Here is a 22,264-nt window from a genome sequence, read left to right as displayed (position 1 = left end):
TAACTGAAGCATCAACTAGACCAACATCGGAAACTTCCATCATATCTACCACTATGGGAGCGACAACTGAGGAAAATACATTAACATCTCATACTGCATCAATATCTACTACACCGGTAACTACAACATCTGAAGTTGCATCAAGTATCACTGAGACTACCTTACTTTCTAACACGAAAGCCACAACGGCCACTACTCCTAAATCTACAACTGAAGCTACAGCTATTACTAATACACAACTGAAGCTACAGCTATTACTAATACAGAATCTACCACACCTTCTGTAGCTTCAACTGAGGCTACATCAACAGCAGTAACTGAAGCATCAACTAGACCAACATCGGAAACTTCCATCATATCTACCACTATGGGAGCGACAACTGAGGAAAATACATTAACATCTCATACTGCATCAATATCTACTACACCGGTAACTACAACATCTGAAGTTGCATCAAGTATCACTGAGACTACCTTACTTTCTAACACGAAAGCCACAACGGCCACTACTCCTAAATCTACAACTGAAGCTACAGCTATTACTAATACAGAATCTACCACACCTTCTGTAGCTTCAACTGAGGCTACATCAACAGCAGTAACTGAAGCATCAACTAGTTCAACATCGGAAACCTCCAAGACATCTATGTCTATGGCAGCGTCATCTGTGGCAACTATATCAACATCTGAGATTGAATCAATATCTACCACACCGGTTACTACAATGTCTGAAGTTGCATCAACTATCACTGAGACTACCTTACTTTCCAACACGAAAGCCACAACAGTCACTACTCCCAAATCTACAACTGAAGCTACAACTACCAGTGCACAATTGTCTAAGTCATCTACTGCGGTGTCATCAACCACAGTAACGCCTACATCCACATCAGCGGATACCAGTACAATTACCACCAAGGCAAGTTCAACAGAAGATACTGCATTATCTACTGCTGAAACTACATCAATCTCTACTACGGCGAACACTATGCTGGAGACCTCGTCTATTGCTAATACATCTACCACATCTTTATTAACGGCCGCCACAACAGTTGTTACTTCAGCGGTTACTGGAACTTCAACAACGAAATCAGCTACTACTACGTCTACTTCATCTGATACTACCGTATCATACGCAACAGAAGGGACAACAACAGCCAGTAAAGCTAATACCACAACTATAATAACTGTAACGGCAGCTGCTACCACAGCATCCATAGCCGTATCCGTGAGTGATTCTACATCAGGTGTTGCATCAGCATCTACTGCTGACGCCAGTACAAGTGAGGCTACTACATTATCATCCACCGAAGCTTCAATAGAAACTACTGCAGTAGCTACAACTTATATAACTGGAGAAATTACATCCGAGGCTACCATATCATCCACCAAGGCAGCTACAACCAATACAACAGCTAAAACTACTCCTTCTGCTTCATACACATCTGGGAGTACTACGGCATACACATCCGAAACAACAGTAACCTCTGCATCAGCAGCTACGACCGAGACAAATACAACTGAGGCTACCAAATAATCCACACCTTAAAACACACCGCATCTACTAAGAAAATATCTGATACTATATCCACTACCACGTAACTTACAACAGAAGCCTAAATCGCTAGTGGTAGTTGAAAAGCCATCTACACCCGATGGAACATTAACTGAGTAGACAAAATCTATCGTAGCTCCATTTTTATATTTGAAAGTGCATTATAACACCTTAGTTTGAAGTTAGTATTACATGACATTTTATGAGACAGTGCTAGTAGTAAATCTACAGTTGCCACAACCCATTAATATGGCCATAATTTATATACATATTATTAGTAATTATAGGCTACGGTATCTATTACAACAGTTAACATTATTACATAGTTACTGCGAATATATTTAACCTAACGTTATTGTAATATTAAAATTATTAAAATAACCAATCAGTTATCAAACTAATCAATGACAATGAGTGAAAGTAAAGTGTTAATAAAATTTTGACTACAATAATGAAAAATATTATTGTAATCTATGCAGATTCGTTAATATTACGAGTACTAACTTCTATTGAAATACATGTTTGTTGTATTAAACAGTAATAATAATATACTTAAATTTTGTTGAGTAAACTTACATTAACATTTTATCATAATTTTAATTACATCTGATAATTTGATATTACTAAGTTGAATAGGCATTTAATTTATTGCTATCACTAACAATTTGAGCAAGATTTTTAATTTAACAAGTACTTAATTTTATTGTAATAAAGCAACCTTCCTTGCCAAAGACTTATTTTTCATAATTTAATTTAGTGCTTTAGCCACCTATTTTAGTGTAGTTTCATATGTAGTGTCCTAATTTTTGGTCATTATATTTTTTAAGTGACATGTGTAGTAAAGAAGACACATTTGCAAAAATAACTTTTGTAAGTTCCTAAACGTTAATTAGCATCTGTCAAGCAAACCGATAAGTATTATTGCTCATATGATTTTTATAATAAGTACAAATGTATAATATTTGATAATATGTTAATAAAGAAATTATGATAACGAAATTAAGGAGAAAATACCTTTACCAAATAATCAAATATGCATTGCTCATCGGAGACTGCTTTAAATTAAACCAACATTAAACCAACTATACTACTATAGTACTATAGGTTGATTAATTTTGTTTAATTATGAGCCGTACATGCATCCATTGAGTACCAATTAATAAATAAAAATATTTAGCATTTCGAGTATCATTACTCAGTATAAAATTCGTATTCTCATATAAAACTCGTATTCTCGTATATTCAGTATATTGATCTGTGAGACGTACATTTGACTGTATACGTATTTACTGTTGATATTATTTAATTTGGTATATTTTAAAGAAGCTAAGAATTGAAGGGGAAAGTAGTTTTCTCTCAAATATATCATCATTCTTAAACAGAAATACTTTGTACATGAAACATTCATTCACCGTATACTATTTCGTAATACATTCTATTTTATTATTGACCTTATTTTTTATGTACAATTATTCTGAGTTTGGTTTGTAATTATTTTAGAAGATTATAGAATTTTGTTTCATCTGTCAACATTTACAAACTTATCAGCTTATATTGTCTAGTTAGCGGAGTCGTCCAAAAATCAATTGATTAATTAGCAACTTATGGCAACTATTCAGAAAATGTACTCTCCTCGAGTTGTAATTTGGTCCATAATAATCTAACAGGAATCTACGTTATAACGAAATCTGACACAACGTCTTCGTGGGCTGGTATAGTCTTCTCAATGAAAGACCAATCAACAGAATTCTAGCTGTCTCATCAGTTGGATTAGGTACTACTGTATGCCTGGCTATAGGATCGCGCTGTGAGTAGTTTTGAAGACAAAGGAAATGCTACCTACTAGTTACTAAGAGGTTATACTGTAGTTGAAATTATTCTCTATCCCTATCTTCCCGAAGAAGTAATAAGAAAGGCCACAGAAGAAAACACAATATAAATCAAGGTGATGGCTGAGCTTGACCTTACCAAGTCGACCGGAAGCACAATATCATTGTTGTGGTGTACCAAGGCCTCTACTTCCGGGTGAACCGTCGTGAGCAGAGATGAACTCACTGCTACGCCATCTCGTCACGACTGTTCAAGTGGCGAGGGGCCATGAGATGAGAAGATCGATACAGCTGTGTGAGTCTGACACAATCTAATGCTGCCATTCGACTTTAACTATTGATAACGTATGTGACTGGTGATTCAATTTGTTGTTTGCATGTTGCTGCATCATCAAGTTCGCTCAGGTTTCGTCCATTCAACTGAGTACATTGTAAACTTGTTCTTATTTCAGCTTTTCTTGATGGCTCTTAATTCTATAAATCGGTCTTCCATACGGTATAGTACTCGTTTTGACATTGAAGTAATGTATTCTTTGTTTAAAGTTTGTTATTGACGATAGAAGGTTTGAAAGGATAACAAGATTTCGGACATTTGCCATCGCGTTATATGTTACGAAAGTTGTAACAACGTTTTGAGGACTAGAATTTTATCCTCTTCGTCACGACGTATAACGATGGAAAATGTCCTAAATCCTGTTGTACTTTCAAAATATTGCATTCAATTCCACAACAAACACAGAGACATAAAATGATTGAATATTTGTAAGTGTTATAAGCTGAATCTGGCATCTGTAAGTACGGTAGACCAAATTATAATTATAGAAGTGGTGCTTGCATGTTAACGTTTTACCACTGTGATTCCAACCACAATATATTTAATAATATAACTCGTATTTCATTTGAATACAGATGAAAATGATTTGTTCTCTACACCTTTCACTGTATAACCGGGGACCGGAGAAAGAAAGAGTGAATATTTTTGTCTCAAATGTGCTGGAAGAATTAAATTTTTACGGGGCAGGATAATGCTTTTCTCATAGTGGAATAGAATTCAATTGAATGGGTTTTGGGTCACAAGTAAAAGGATTTATTACCAGTATAACCTTTAGCATTATGATTCTCCTGCTCAATTCTGTGAAAGGTTTGACAACAACGTGCAAATATTCGAGGCTATAACTATAGTGTGATGCAACAATTTCTTCGCCATGAATGAGTTAGTCAGAATATTACTTCATTTAACTTATGTATATATTTTAGGTTTATGTTCGTATTTTCATGATATTTCAACATTTGTCAAACATTATTCACGTTGGTGGGCACATTGCCTGAATTGGTGTTTGATTTAACATGTAGGGAAAACTATCACAGTTAATTACCCGGCCAAGGAGAAATCTTAACTTGAAAATGGGCCGTTCCCTATTAGAAGGTGTATGAATAAAACGGTTTTTATGTTTAAAGAATATGAACGTGTTTACGTCGATAATTATTTATTGTAGATTACGATTGCCTTAAGATATATGATGCTTTTAAATCAAAGCGGTGCAATAGTTTGTTTTTGCATAGGTCACTCTTTAAATGTTTAAGAGCCTCAGCTGTTTAAAATTACTTTGCTAGAGTCAGAAAACAATATTTTGACACCCCACCCTCGGGGAGTCATAGGTATTTCAAGTATGGATATATTTTGTAACCAGGCCCAAGGAACAATTGGTAATGATAATAAGAATGTGAATTTTACAGCATTTACATAAATTATGTATCAAGTAGGCTGATGACAAGTTATTTTAATTATTATGACTTTAGAAAATATAGTTTCAGGATATTATGTTTTTCAACTAAATTGTACTTCCTATAATTAAATTTTAGTATACATAAAACAAATAACCTGATCCATTCGCTGAAGATGGAGCTTCTATTGGCTACTATTAACTTAATCACTACTTTTGTAACACACAAACCAATACTTACAACTTCTATTTTTGTGAGGCCTTTCGATAGCAAGGCTATCTTCGTCAGACTCATCACACAAGTAAAAATAAAAAAAGTAAATATAAGATGTGTGTGTGTGTGTGTGCTTCTATATACAATTTTCACATGCTTATCTTTTCGGTTGTCTTGGTATACACGTAGATTTATTTAATGGTCGTCAAATTATGTATATGTTACTAAAATAAATTGACTATATTGCAAAGAAAAAGCGATTTAGCATTTTTAAGTAATTTTTGAGCAGTAAGGTGGAACTAGAATACTATTTGCAAGGTACAGTACCTCAGTACTGTTGTAACCTACCTCAGGGGCGACTTTCCCTAAGGTCGAGCGGGAACACTCAAGGTCACCGGTAGAATGCGGTTTCTCCCGGTTGCGGCCTCTACACTGTTGGAGCCAATGATTTATTGTGAAAATGTGTTCGGATCATTGGACCTGTTTTGAGCAGTGCTAAGGTAACAATCTGACAGCGAAAGTTATCGATCAAACGTTAAAGGGTTGAAAATCGGTCTCTTCGCCACTATAGATTTACGTGCAACATGATGTATTTGATAATACACATAGTAATAGTATTTATTCTGAAACTTATTTCTATTTCTAAATATCCAGTTGGCCATAAGTCGCTTGACACTAACAGTTGTTATCAACTCGTATCAATTTGACTACAGTTATAGCTAGTCAGCTGTGTTAAATGTTTTGAGGCGTAATTGTTATCGTTATGATCACAGCTAAATACTTTAATCGTAAACATTTAGTAAAATTACTGCAATTATTGTGACATATATTGTGATTTACCTAAACGATACTATTCAGCTTAAATATTGGTAATACATATATAAACTAGCAAGTTTGTTTAGTATAAGGGAACGTTATTCTGCCCTTCCTTGTTGGAGGGTCTTACAAAATATAGTAGAACCGGATTACACTAAGAGAAGAAAAATAGTTATGGAAAGGCTACGTTTTGGAAAGGATTGGAGCTAGACCATTTTTACCGAGACGGACGTCTTAGAGAGAATGACTATTGGTTCTTGCTAATAAATAAGTTATTCCGGGAGATTAACGCAGAGATCCTGGCTGGCTTACTCTAAATCCGAGATCGGCTGTTTTTGACATCGAATTTATATATGTAAAGTTTGTGAGTGGTGAACACTCGCACGTGTGATTAATATCTAATAATAAGTGACATATAGTGATGTAATACTGCAATGTAACAATAGATCCCAGTGTTACGGTGGCGCTAATCAACCTTGTGTGTCCTGTCTTAAGCCGCGCCACGGTCCGCACCACACCAATAACTGTTAACAACCTTCAAGTGTACGCTCCTTGGGCCTTATTGAAACTGAAAATTTGAGAATGCAATATTGGTTTTTATGCATGTTGCTGATAGTGTAACAAAAGAAAAGGGCAAGATCAACATTCTCCAAGTCTAAATACGTTTTCGAACAACATTTTTCCACATTAGAAATGAACCATGATGTTTAATTTACCTTCAATTCCAAGGAAATGGCTTATTTAAACACAACAATAATGTTTTCAAAACGCCGATTTAAACTGGATGAATGTTAAAGTGCTTTCGTGATTTTTTATTTGGCGTACTTTTATCGGCCAGTAGGTGAGTCATGGAACTTTACAGCCTATTGCAATAAGAAATCGATTTGTATTTTTATCGGGTAAAACAAGAATAAATTAAATTCAGCATGTATGTTATACCGAGGATGCCCTTGGAACTCTTCCAAGCTCAAGAAGGAATGCACGTCTGTACACAGGGGCCGCGCCTTCAAGGTTACCAGAGACCAATCCGACCAATCCGTGCAAAAACTGAAGGTTACTAAATCATGTTTATTTCAAAAGACTTGATCCATCAATTAACAATGAGTCTCCAACATTCCATCTCCGACTTCTTGTAGGTAAGAGAATTCTAATAATCCACTCATGATAAGCGAAATTATATAAAATTATAGGAATGCGAAATGTCTCTACCATAACTGTAATTATGTTTCTGTAGTGCACGATGACGATTAACGCAATAGAGAGAATGCAGATGGATTTTAATGAAATAAGAACTTTTTACACAATTAAAAATGTAAAGTAAATTACATTTTACATGAGATAATTGCAGAATAAATGTTAACGCATCAAATTAGTTACTTTTTAATTATGAAAATAAAATTAATTTACGAATAAGTAAGAATTATTTGTGAGAACGCAGTAATAAAAAGAAATGATTATTGCAGGATTTAGCAGTTTTATAGAAAAACATATTTTATAAGAAAATAAATAACAAAACAAAGAGATAGGTATTTTCCACCACTCTTTCCAGACTTGTGCTTGATACTTAGTGTACATGCTTATATATATGAAATACTCCGTTTTTCTCCCCTTTTATTTCAGGTGTAAGTTGCCTTAAAAACAGAATTCCATGTATTTATGGAAGCAGAGTTTTAAAATTTAGTCATTTCGAAACAAGCGTGGATTTACGTTCACCAAAACTGAACAAAACGTGTATATTATTAAAGACAGATCATATGTCATGAATTCGTCCAGGCTTTTAATTAATTTAAGAACAATTGATTCATTATCAGAAACACATAAATATGAAAATTTAAAAATACTTGCCTTTTAAGCTATATTTCGGTATTTAGTCAAAGTTTGCTAGATGTGCCCAACGATTTTAATATTAAAAATATTGGATAAGTACTGGTACAATAAGAGTAGACCAGGTTTTGAACCTACGCTATCTTGAATCTAATACACTCAAAGTGAGACGTCATAGATCGCAAGGGAACCAGTTCTTCAATTACGAGTATGGGATTCGCCAGCAGAAAGGTGGTAGGGCTGTCAAGTCTGTTACCGGGATCAAGCTACACCTGGTAGTCTAGTCTAGAGGTTGCCCCAAGGGCGGAGACATACCCACGTGTCTCAGTTACAGGAAACAGGCTGGGAGCTGACCGAGCGCAACCTGTCATTGTTGAATCACTGGTTGTATACCCTTGCCCACCACCCTGGCCGTGAATCTTCAATGATGCAAGTTCTTACAGTCTCATATATACATTTCAATTCAGAGGATTCTAGGACTTATCGTTGAGTTATAGCGCAGTAAAGACGAAGATAAATAATTTCAAAAGAGACCCTTTCCTTATTTTAATGATAGACTGGATGGTAGAAAGATACGATATCAGAAATATTATCGAACTGCCTTGGATAAGTGTAGGCTGGGAAGAGCTTTAATTGAGTAAGAAATGTTCGTAGTTGGAAATTATATTTTCTCTAGATATTATGGAACATCAAAGTGTTTGGTCTTGGAAAGAAGAGATCAAAAAAGAGAGACGAGAAAGCGAGAAAACAGAGATGAAGAGAATAAAAAGATATAATAAAATAAATTTTATGGAAGAGCACTGCAAATACTGTTAATACAGTTAATAAGCATCGTTTAACCTGGTGTTCAGGAAAGTTTACCAGAAATGAAGCGAGTGTTATCTTGACACCAAGTATAACATTTTTAAAGGTTACAATTACAAAATTTGTATCGCAGTCCATTACGGTAAATTACTGAAAACAAAACAAAATTCACAAGAAGAATTGCAAGCATTTAAAGTAATCTTTTCCGTTAATCTTATAATAAGGCCCAAAAATAAACCGCAGGAATAAAAATATAAAATTGTACGCATTTTATTATTTTTAAAATGCAACTTCCTTAAATTGAAATCATTAAAAATTACTTTTAGTTTAAATTGTAAATCATTAAAAGACATGTCGTTCCATGAAGTTACAACTTATATTTATAATGCATAAACTTTATCTTCAACCGTCTATCCTTGGACCTTGTAAAGGAATTCCTAATATTAGGCCGAACGAAAGTTTGCTTGATTTTTCATGTGTCCAGGGAAGTTATCTTAAAGGGCTGATGCTCTGAAACTTAAAAAGTTACCAACCAAACCCTAAATCTAAACGAATCACTTTAATTTGCATTCTCTCTTTGAAACCTCCTATATTGCTGATTTTACTAAATAATCCAGAGGTTAATATAAAATTGCGTATTCATCAAGGACGGTCGACTATGAGATGCAACTGTCAGCAAGAGAAAGCAACAGTAGTCTCTGAATGGAAACATTACCATACAATCTGTTGTTTGGTTAAATGAAACAATGGCAGAGTACAAGAGTATATCTCCACAACAATCTTGTGTGTTTTTGTCAAGATCTGTTGTCTTACTCGTTGTTTGCCTGACATATCTTTTCCCGTGTTCTTTCCACGATAATCTACGTGTTCCAGTTGAAGTGAAAAGTACAACTAACAAGGAAGGTTTCAGGTGTCCATAAAATTCCAAGTATTTTAAAAAACCCAGGTCCATGAAAATTTATTATTGCATTTTTATATAAATACAACACATGAAACACAGCGGAACTTTATGATAAGAAACAAATGACACGCAGTAATTTCAACTAACCGACGTATTATTTTAAAACATGTTGACTTACCAACTGTTCCTCGTGTTAGAGGTTGTTATTTTGCTTCTTCGACTTACAATACTATTGCCATGAAATAACTGTCAATTATTACTTTGAAAGGAACAGTTATTCGAGTTGACGGTATTCGAGAGTCGACTGAAAAAGTCTATAAATCGATAAATAAAATATTTCACAATATAAGAGAACTGTGAGACACGTGATACATACGTCACTACATGCGTGTTTTGACCTTCCTTGAAATCTTTTGAGTTCTACATTTCAAAGAACCACAACATTTAAAATCAATGTGTGTTCCGAGTTTTCCACACATAACGTAGCTATGGTGGGACGGGTTGAATCAATGTAAATGTTGAGTTTAGCTCCAGTTAACCTTCCTCTTAATGCAGGTTACAGACTTCACTCCTGGAAAATGGAGTCATGTTCTTCTGAAGGGATAAAAATCCTCACAACGAACTCTTTACATCATTTCGACATGAGACCATGATTCTACATACTACACAATATAGTGTTATTGTGGTGTTCTAGGTGAAGAGGCATCCCCATAGTCTCGTCAAGTGCACAATTGAGTTCACTACGATGTTTTAGACACGATCCCAAAGTACGAAGTACCAAGTTTTCTATACATAACGTAGCTATGGTGGGACGGGTTGAATCAATGTAAATGTTGAGTTTAGCTCTAGTTAACCTTCCTCTTAATGCAGGTTACAGACTTCACTCCTGGAAAATGGAGTCATGTTCTTCTGAAGGGATAAAAATCCTCACAACGAACTCTTTACATCATTTCAACATGAGACCATGATTCTACATACTACACAATATAGTGTTATTGTGGTGTTCTAGGTGAACAGGCATCCCCATAGTCTCGTCAAGTGCACAATTGAGTTCACTACGATGTTTTAGACACGATCCCAAAGTACGAAGTACCAAGTTTTCTATACATAACGTAGCTATGGTGGGACGGGTTGAATCAATGTAAATGTTGAGTTTAGCTCCAGTTAACCTTCCTCTTAATGCAGGTTACAGACTTCACTCCTGGAATCTGGAGTCATGTTCGTCTGAAGGGATAAAAATCCTCACAACGAACTCTTTACATCATTTCGACATGAGACCATGATTCTACATACTACACAATATAGTGTTATTGTGGTGTTCTAGGTGAAGAGGCATCCCCATAGTCTCGTCAAGTGCACAATTGAGTTCACTACGATGTTTTAGACACGATCCCAAAGTACGAAGTACCAAGTTTTCTATACATAACGTAGCTATGGTGGGAAGTGTTGAATCAATGTGAAAATTGAGTTCAGCTCCAGTTCACCTTCCTCTTAGTGCAGCGTCTGAAATATAACGCTGTCACAGACTTGACTTTTTTAATCTGGAATTATGTTCGTCTGAAGAGAACCAAAAGAAGTCGGCGACGAAGAAGCTCAAAACAAACGCGTTTCCAAATCAGAGACACCAACGCTACGTTCCCACCATAGCTACGTTATGTTGAGTATATTTTTAAAATTACATGTTTGTGATTTTACAAACAAAACACAATTTTACTTAGTAAGGTATAGACGTCTTTTTGAACGTCACCATTATTTGAATGAACAGAAACTTTGTTGAAAGGTATTTAAATCGTATCGGACAAAACCATAAAATCTTCTGATCATAAACTGATTCATCAAAATTTGGTATCAAAGTTGTTAAATGATCACTATTTTGAAATAAGTGAAAACACTTGTTTTCTTAAGCAAGAAACTATTTTGTGACAAACCTAATATGAAAAATAACCATGTAAATTTATAACAGCATAACTTCAATAGTTAAGAAAAATTCAGTGGCACTGGAAGATCACTTAAAATAAGCTTACAAAGGGACCGGTGCTAATTTGGTGTAGTGGAAGACTTACGTAACAACTTCATGTGAGATCAAGAGCATGATTTAATTTAATTGTTTTGTTTTAATTTTTTTATGCGTCTTCCTGTTACTTTTTATTGTATACTTGACTTGGCAGTAAACTTTATTATTGAAACGAAAGCCAAAACAATTTAGAAATTACCTTGACTATAAAAACTATTGACACGTATGTAACTTCAACATGATGTCCACGTAGATTTATTGGACTAATGCCACATCCTCAATAAACTTCCTATCCTATCCAACCAGGTGCAATTTCCGTTCAGACTTTCAGATCGAATCACGATCAATAACGAGATCGTTAAAGTAAAACACCTGATTAGGTATAACAAGCAGGAAGTCAGCAAGAGTATAAACACAATCTTCAAACTGGAGATGGCAAAGATTGTCTCTTGAGGAGCATCTTGTTCTGCTAGACTAAGCAGGAACATTTGTGTGGTAACAAAATTCCAGACTCATTTTGCTGTCATAATTGCTTAATTTCTTACGTTCATAAAACATAGCATTTCAATTATGTATAAATTTCAATTCTATATGACGAGTTACTTCTCATACGAGAATTGTGTATTACATTAATTTAACAATAACTTTTAGACTAGGTATTTGAAGAAGACTATTCTCTAGTTGATATCCTCTGTATGTCTGAAAATACATTTATCTTTTAAAAATTTGTAGTAATTTAAATTTATTCGATACAACTTTTTAAGAAAGGAAAGAAACGTTATAATTAGCTTAATGCGCTATAATTCATGAAATTATGTCGATTCTATCTATGATCAATTAGCAAAATTGATACGTTTAAGACTTTTAAAATTGTTCTCCAATGTAGAAGTATTTACTAACGCTCAGCCAAATCCCATGGAGTGATATGGGTCTCATTGAACTTGATGTCTTTGTAATAATAAAGCTTCAAAAAGTTTTAAATGTATAGGTTAGTTTGATTTCGAGGTACCGTGTGGATAGTTAGACAATGTTGTGAGGAAAAAACCAGTGAAACTTCGCGTGAAACTTAGGGACAGTTTGTATGCCACTTGAAATCACCACAATGTAATACCTTCCTTTAAATTAAATTTATTCCCACACAAGCAGATATTGCCATAGAGACACAATGGCCACTAAAGTCATGACATTGCATGTGACACGGTGACCGAGTCTATGGATGCTGATGGATTATGTGCTGGACACTGATGAGGGAAGCCATAAACCTGATACAGTCTGCAAAAACACGATGTGCTGTGAGCTATTTACACCAAGATAGTAATTAGAAATCCTGAGTATAAAGCTTTACATACAAGGGAGTGCATAAGTACAGGATATAGTGATTCATGGACTACTCGTCTTATATTGCATTGTTCCTAGTAAGATTAGTTCACAGATTTAACTTTACTGATTAGAGGTGTCATTAAGGGGGATGTCCTAAGCAACCATGAGTGTCAAAAAAAAGAACTGACACAAACACTGGAGGAGCTGTGAGGAATCTGTCCAACCATTCGAAGTAAAAGAACCGGTGCACCTACAGTTTCTGAGTTAGAGATGTCGTAGTACAGGTTTAAATCCAGCCTGGACTGGCCTCTTTTAGTACTGCATCAATTCTCGCCCTTAACTACTTCTTAGCTGTAATAACTGTAGAAAATGAACTTGCACCTTGAACCGCTCTGGGTACAATAGAAAGGGGCATTTAACAAGGATGTATAGTAAAGAATAAACCGGGTTCTCCTTTTTTTGAAAACAAAAAGAAAAGGTTTCTGGGTGATAAGTCAGATTTAACTATAATGGCTCAGTATTGTGGGTACTATCACCTTTGTGTTGATGGTAATGTAATAAAACTTCCGAATATCTCCCCTTCAAATGGTGTTATGTGATTGCACCAAACAAAACATGTACTATCGTAACAATTCAGTATGACAATGTTGACCGGTTGTGTAATGGTGTAAGAGATTACAACAAGAATGAGAAGTTTTAATACCTTTGTTTTATGTCTCATAGAAGATGGATTTTCTATCTAAGGCTTTCGTTTTATCGCTTGAAGGTTGTGTGGCTTCCACAGCTACTGTTTTATAAAAAAAATTATTAAAACAAAAATTGGAACATTAAGACTGGATTTCACCCTTGATATTTTCGTGTTCCCTTTCTTATTAATTTGATAAGACTTCCACAACCATCGACATATTTGTCTACTTAAGATAAGAACTCACATCAATGGATCTTCAATGTGCCTAGAACCTTCAAAAATACTTCTATGGATCCACAATAATTAATTTTATCTAAAATTTCTGTCAATAAAATTAATCATTGCTCAAGATAAAAAGATAAAGGATATCTAAGCACGATCAGTAAGTAAGTAATGTTCTGTCCTGAGATTTTCGGGTGTAAATAAAATATTAAAATGGCTTCATAATTTCAGAGGATTTATTCGGTACTGGGATCCAAGGTTGGTGATGGATGTGATTGTATTGTGTTCCGAGTTGTGACTCAATATTGGATGTCTGCTCAAGGTCTGTTTCAGCATGTATCTCTCTGACTGTCTCTCTAGCAAGACTCCGCACGATTATTTCGTCATTTATCCTTCTTGTCTGTGCAGTTTCGTTCACTTAACGTTTTTATCATAGAGCTTAGACTTGCATTACAGGTGTTGAAATGTGCTTTCCTTCAAATAACAAACTACTTTCCTCAAGATTGTTATTGTGATTTTGTTTTGAGGTAGTAAATGTATACTATAATTTGAATTTTTAATCAAATAAAACTTTCTTTGTTATTTTAGATTAGGTTCTTCATTGCGGCGTCATGCAAGACTAATTAAAAGACCATTAAAACGTAATGCACTGATTTCTAACATTTTCAGTATGGAAGTTGCTAATCTTAAATTGGACACAATACAGTACTTGAATAGCACAGTATTTTGTAACAGATTCGTTAACGGCTATCGCCAGATTAAAATTTGTATAATAGCGCCATACATAAAAAATGGACTATTTAAAACCTTTGTGTTGTGATTTAAAATATGTTTAGTGTAATAGCAGCTAATATTAACTAATTAACACTGTTCTCATAGCTGTAAACAAATTGATTGCCGATTCCATAACGTAATACGAACTATTGAAACAAAACTGTAATATCAGCCATTATTTGTTCAACACAAAATCATTAGTTGTAGCAACTTCGGAAAAAAAGTTCACTTATTTAACACCTATGAAAACAATAATAATTTGCCTGTGGATGTTACCAAATTTGTTGAGCTGTACAGTTTCCAAAAATCACAATAAACATCCCCCCCCCAAAATATTGTTTTGTGACAACGTACGATTTTCCATACCAGGCGAGGTTTTCTGTTTAAACGAAATACAAGGTATGTGATTAAATATTAACGTGTTATAGACACCTAAAATCGTTATGCACGGAACCTAGTTTGTTTTAACAACGGTTTCAATGATAAAGGGAAAGGGACTGAGTGTAAAAACAGGGCTATAAACGTTTGCATGTGCCCAAGACTTATAAGAGATAGAAATTTTAAGTAAACATTCATGGAGTTTAAACTGAGTCTAAATTAATAAATTTCAGATCACTTCCAGAAAACCATATGCTCAACCTAGAATAGAAGATGTTCTGTTAAGAAATAAAATATTAAAGCAATCAATCCAACGGATATGAATTATTTGAGTGATCTTCAACAAATTAATAATTACATTTAAACATAGAGAAGGAGCAGTTGGTTGCCGGGTGAGATACCTAGGTGTTAGTCAGTAAACAACAATACTTCTCAAAAACACTATAGCTGGGAGCTGCAGTGGTCTGAATCTAGTACATCGGTGTGCGTAAGGTTGCCAATAGAGGTTGATAGTGCATCGAGATGTAAGAACATTGACAGCAAGACTAGAAATAAATATTAACTAGCAAGCCAACTAGATAATAATTTGATGTGCAAAACGTTCAGAACTGACGAAATAAGATTTATGATTATAGATGGCATATTCTCCTTATAGCAAACAATCATAAAACTGCACCAAAGTTCTCGATTAGCTCTCCAAGTAGAAAATTGGGTCTTTGGTAACGTCCAATTCTGGTATTTAATGCACTACAGCTTGAATATTTAGACGACAGCGGTTTGTAAATGAATATATTTCATATGGTATCATATCGTACACTGCAGATAGGTGTAGCACTTCCATCCCATTGTAGGCCATAATACTACGTATACCGTATTCAATATAGAATGAAATAGGAAGTTAATATCCAACTTATTTCAATATGACATTAGCTAAGCCAGATACTCATCTGATTTCTTCTGCGAATTTATATTATTCCTACACTGAAAGTCGTCCAATGCCCCCTATTCTACTGTGTGTCTGGCCAAGACAATCGTGTCAGTCAGGCCACAGGCCACTGGCCCCGATTCCACAGCCCACGGTTCAATCAGATGCCAGACCGTGAACGTCTGTTCCCGCGCAATCCGTTCTGCCCGACTTCCACCAAAGAAAAACAACACTCCTTGAATTGATTGGAAGCGCAATGCTTTATAATTGCTGTGATGACCGTAGTCAGTGGTTAATATCTTATACGGATGAGGGGCATGATGTGTGGTATTGTTGAGAGAAAACAGACACTAGAGTTCAAAGAAAAAAGTAAGCGAATTCGAATATTTAGTTACGTGTCTGGAGCACTGATTAACTTTCTAATTCGAAATAAAAAATGTGTTAAAATTGCCCAAGAAGTTTCCAGAGGTCATTGACTTGCAGGAAAACTGAAGACACCGAAGTCTCGTGATGTCAAGGCTGATTGTTTCCTGGGGCGGTACTTCACAAAAACAGTTTTGAACCCAATGCTGTGGTCTAATTGTTGGTTGTGGCTACGGTGAGTGCCGTAGCGTGCAGGCCAATGGACCGAGGCCTTGGACCCTTGGCCTTCGCCGCTATTGAAAGTCTCAGAAAACACTTATCCTTCGCTCATGTTTGAATATCCCCCCACTTACAAAAGATCGTTCAATAACTAGATACCAACAACTACTAAGCAGCTTATCGATGGAGTATAAAACTCACCCTTTGGCATGCCACAGGGGCCTTTGGTCCTGCTATTGTCCAAGAAGTCCAGGTCATACTTCCTAGCAGGTGGGAAGGTGAGGGCCACATGGGCCTCGGAGAGTAAGATGACAGAACTGAGAGCGATAAACACTGATAAGAGCGTCCTTGAAGCTGCCATCTTTAACACTAAATATCACCGCACCGTCACCGCATTGAAGCCATCTGAAACAAAACATGGAAGTTGTTAACTCTTGAATTTTAATTAATCTAAAAGTGTATTCAAAACTAACAAATCTGGAATGCATACAATTTATTACGCAATGATAATATGAATGTCAAACATTGTGTCCGTGTTATCCAGGATCAAAATTGATTTACAGAGTGCGATTTGTATATCAAAAGTTGGATGAGAGTTTCGTAAGACGAAAAATGGTCTCAAAATCCATATAAATAAAGAAATAAATATAAATATATATATATATATATATATATATATATATATACGTTAAATTGTATAAATGGCAATAGCCTTATTTAATTTCAATAAACATTGAATCACAAAAAGTACTTGCTCCGCCGGGAGTCGAACCCGGATCTCTCACTTGCCGGGTGTATGTGCTACCATTACACCACAGAGCGCTTACTTTTTCCGATTCAATTATTTTGTATTTGGCCGTATCTGTCACATATGCGTTTAAATAAGCAAACTAACATATGATCGGAAGACTGAATACCTGTCAAACGACTTTTATTTACATTAAATTGTATAAATGGTAATAGCCTTGTTTAATATTATATATATATATATATATATATATATATATATATATATATATATATATATGGATTTGGAACCATTTTTCGTACACGTTTTAATTATATGAGTATCTTTTCTCTCAGCTTCCCCTCACTACCATTGGATATCGTTCTCTCTCCTGGGAAATGTGTTTTAGTGGAAATTCCCTTGGAATGGCCTCGAAGTAGCTGCATTACACACACTACGCCACGAGCACCGATCCTGTGAGGCTAATGATGCTGTAACGTACCTTACAGCAGTGGGTGGTATATCAATGGTGTTATTGTGGGGCAGCGTGGCGCTTTTCTCACACGACGCTGCCGAGTGCCCGTTACTTCATCGGCTAATGAACGGCCTAATTAATATCTCGGTATTGAGCGGTAAGTCGTTAAGTAACCGAGTAGTCCGTAGTTGCGAGCTGCGAGCAGGCAAGTGAAAGTGTTTGAGGCAGAGGAATGTGGCGAGCGGTGAACTGAGCGCCATTCCTTCTGCGAAACCCGCCTCCATCCACGTACTTTGCTGTCGAATCTTGGCTGCTCAACTAAGATAGCGACCGTTCCGCTTGAAATGAATCTATTAAGGAATTTTCAAATATTAATATATCCAATTAAATACTTTTGATGCAGACAAATGAATCGTGGATTAAATGTGGTCAGAAAGGTTGTACCGCTTATTCTCATGGCCATGTAATAACACATGTGCTCTTATCTACAGCCGTCAAGACATATTATTTTAGTTCTTAATACGTATTCTAATCACTTACAAACGAGTTGTAAAACGGTGTCAGAGCAAATTCATCGGATTATCATACTAAAATTCACACCACAACATCAACACCACAAGAGAAAACAAATACAATATGACTGTGTAAAAGAGTAATTACTATATCATTTAACAATAATAATATATTATAATTATACAATATAAAACAATAATTTCAATGAGTTTAATATTTTAACTCAAATAAGATTCTGGTTACTGCACTAATAAATTATCTGTTTATACTTTAAGTAAGAAATGGACCTCAAGTCTGTAATAACAATATACTACCAACAACGCAAACACATTCCTTCTCGCCTCATGGATGCCCTACCCATTAACGATGCGGGTAGGATGAACGCCACTAGAATACACATCACTTGAGCATCTTCTCCTGTTCGAACAAGCCTTTCCATATAAAGGCTGAGAAACACCGAGTGACAAAGAGCAGGTGGTGTAAAAGGACAAGACCATCAGTCCACATTCCCGCGGGGCTCTCCCTATATTCTCGTTTCTCTACACTTTCTTGGCGCGGGCGTCCACTAGCGGAGGCCCTCCACGATTACCCAGCCGCGATTGGAACTAACGGCCAGGTAATTGCAGAGCGCCCGAGTTTCCCGTGCCCGGTGCAAAATTACATCGACAAACTCGTCAGATCTCCATAATTATTGGCGTTGAATTAAAATCTGGGTTATGTGATCCGGAACAGAAATTCAGGTGAAACTGTTATCCGAACTAATTTTAGATGAAGTGGTCAAACATTTGATGTGCTAAGTGTAGAGCGAAATTTAGTAGATGAGTTTGGCATTACCATTACCAGTTGAGGAAGTATTTAATAGAAAATATATCATTTAGCGATAATGTTTAGGACAATGCGATTTTCAAAAGCATCTTTCACAAAGGCTTTACCTTTTGTTATGAAGCAGATAGTCCAAGAACACGCATAATAAATTAACAATGCCTTTGAGAGAGATTACTAAATTCGGAGAGGTTACATACTTGGTTATCATCAATAGAATATGAAGGGAAACCTTTAAAAGCAGAAGACACGTTCATAGAGATAAAAACACTGATAATGTTGAAATCAGTGTAGTTACAATACCTGAACTCTGAGATATTAAAATTAAACATGTGGCTGCGAAGGCTGCGAAGAGGTTTGAATATAGTCCATATATGGTCATACTCATAACATAGAAAAAACTTAACACACATCGTCCCATTTAGCCCTGAAACATCAATCTTAACCACAGAATGGGTATACTTTTCGCGTCCTTATTAGAGACGCCATGAATTGCGGATATGGTCTGTTTGTACATCGCCCCTCCTGGCTTGACGTAACTTGGTCACAGGCAAAACTAAACACTACATCATCCATTCATCCCTGAAACATGAACCTACAAATGGACATATGGACCACGGATATGCCCTCACTCTGGTGGTGCTATACTTTTCGCGTGCTGATTTGACTGACATGAGTTTACAGATCTGGTCTACTTGTACTCGCCACTTCTGGTTTGACTTACTTGGGCACAGGCAAAACTAAACACGACATCGTCCCATTCAGTCCTGAAACCGCAACCAGAACCGCAGGAAGGACCACGCTTCTGCTGCTTATACACCTTTCACGCGGATTCATGTGGTTGTGGCGAGCTGAGGATTTGACCTACATAGTACTGTATTATCTGCTTATTGTGGAGTACTCTATACGTCCAATACATTTACGATTTCCATGTGTTGTTCTGCAGATGATGAATGGAAACATCTTATATTTTTAATGAACTTTAAGGAATGGGAACTATGTAGTGTTATAGAATTCTACCTGATATTTTCCATATATTTCATTACAAAAAATATAGTTTCCCAACAATCCGGGAAGCCACCAGATTTGTTGCTGTGGTGTAAACATAAGCGTATTAGCCTTTCTGTCAGATTATGCGCTGTCAAGATTGAAGAATATCTAACGTGAGTTATAAATTAGTTAACGGCTATCTTCCTCAATCGCCAAAGGGAATCCCCGATTTGAATCTTCTTCCAGTATTCATAAAGTAGTTTCTATTTTGTAAAGCATACGTAGTTTAAGTACATGAATTTTAAGAACTATCACAACAGTCATAGTACGACTTTAGAGTATAGATATACTTACGCGAAATTTTGTATAACTAGTTAGCTCTAGTTAAAATGAAGTCCGCGTAAGTATCATAAACTATTATACAATCGGGCCATTACTTCTACGGTTCGTTTCCTTCGGTAAACTTTGTTGGCTGCTTTATTTCTCTGTCCACTGAACTAACCATTTATTGATTTCAAGCAACAATAGACTTGTTTTAGTAACAAGACTTAAAACGGTATCACGTTATTGCTTTTTATATTACCAAACATAGTTTTTCAGGCTTTTTTAGTACATGTGTCATAACACTGGTCGACTCTATAGTAAAAAAATGTTGTTATAAAGTTACTATCAATATCTATAATTTGATCTTACTTCTTTATGTATTTAGTAACATACGTTCGTTCTACTTCATGTAGGCGTTATGGTATCTAACTGTTATATAATGATTAGTAGTAACAATTAAAATTGTCGCATTTGCTGTTACCTAACCCTAGTAGTCAGACTGTTGTTAAATAAATGCGTCATAATATTGCTAGATTTTGTTATAGTTCATCATAAATATTACTAGCATTATCTACGCAATTCATCTAGCTATTTTTAAATATTTGTAATACTATTTTGCGTATAACGTGCAAAGAAATACAGGTGTATCACAAGCATTATACTAAGGCAAGATTTACTAACGAATAAGTACAAATGCCTCAATTCATACTGAGAAACACTAACTGACCGCTCAGTACTAGGACGTGAGAGACACCTGTGAGAGAGCCGCTGTTCTGACAGACAGATGAGACGGTTTCACTTCCACAGCACAATGTGGCTACTCTATCACATTTAGTACTAGGAGAGACCCCTACATACATAGGAGTGTTCCAAACAGTGTACGTTGCTGTGATATTGCACAACCTGATGGCGGAAGTTTGGTAACAGTCTGCAAGCTGTAATAACAACGTGTATGTGCTTTTGCAAGGCAGGCCGATGTTTTACGTCTTGTTGGAGTGGATATATAATTTTATGTTCATGTTAATCAATTATAGTAGCATTATATCCTGCAAACATATTTCCATTTCGGTAAACATCCACCTGCTGTTGTGAAATAAGCGAGAGAGACTAAATCGTCGAGGCGGTGTCGATGACCATAACAAGGGGGAAATTTGATTGAAACGCCTTTTGGTAAGAAATCAATTGTTCAACGCCCCCCTTTAATTCTGCTAGCTTTGTAGAGCGACTTTTTTAAAAATATTTTCAACGTTTTCCTTGAAAATTGAAAGCTACTCGTAAACTTTACATTTACTAAGAACCAATAGTAAACACCTAGTCGACCAATATTTACCGACCCTTATAGTTGTGAACTTGCTGAATGGAAGCGACGAGGATTTGTGGCCACAGTGACAACAACATTGACTTAATAACATTTCAAATATTGTCGATGGAATTAGTAAAAACTTTATTCAGATAAAAAACACACTCTTGGGGTTTAATCGGATCTATATACCATTCCATTATTTTGCTATAATTGTGTACCTTTTTACTTTAATTTTATTAGTTACACAACGCTTTATCTTATTTAAAAAGCTTTTTCATAATTTAAAGTTGTATATTTTTTCATACGAACCCATGGTTTTGTATAGTAGGTAAAATAATGCTTTTGATATATTTTAAACTTTGCACCAAGGTTTTAAACACACGTTATGTTGTTACAGGTGTACTAAAATCTGGACACATCAGCTTATCAGAGTGTAGTACTATAAGTAATATGTTAGTACTATAATAAATTTGTTTATTATTACAGCTGCAAGAGTATTTGAGCAATCAATTTGTTACATATTTGCAAAAATATTTCCCG

General features: G+C 35.5%; 1 protein-coding gene across 3 annotated transcripts in view; it reads right to left on the bottom strand.

Moving 5' to 3' along the window:
* Positions 1 to 22,264, bottom strand: part of LOC124354663 — a 120,613-nt gene that overhangs the window by 66,000 nt on the left and 32,349 nt on the right. For all 3 annotated transcript variants that reach the window (XM_046805292.1, XM_046805290.1, XM_046805291.1), the window contains exon 2: positions 16,772 to 16,975. In XM_046805292.1, the coding sequence (XP_046661248.1) occupies positions 16,772 to 16,931 (160 nt within the window). In that variant the 5' untranslated portion in view covers positions 16,932 to 16,975. The remainder of the gene's footprint in view (positions 1 to 16,771; positions 16,976 to 22,264) is intronic.

The sequence above is a fragment of the Homalodisca vitripennis genome, chromosome 2 (genome assembly GCF_021130785.1).
Source record: "Homalodisca vitripennis isolate AUS2020 chromosome 2, UT_GWSS_2.1, whole genome shotgun sequence".
Taxonomy (NCBI): domain Eukaryota; kingdom Metazoa; phylum Arthropoda; class Insecta; order Hemiptera; family Cicadellidae; genus Homalodisca; species Homalodisca vitripennis.
Note: the sequence above shows the minus strand (reverse complement) of the source record. Positions and strands in the feature narration are given on the sequence as shown.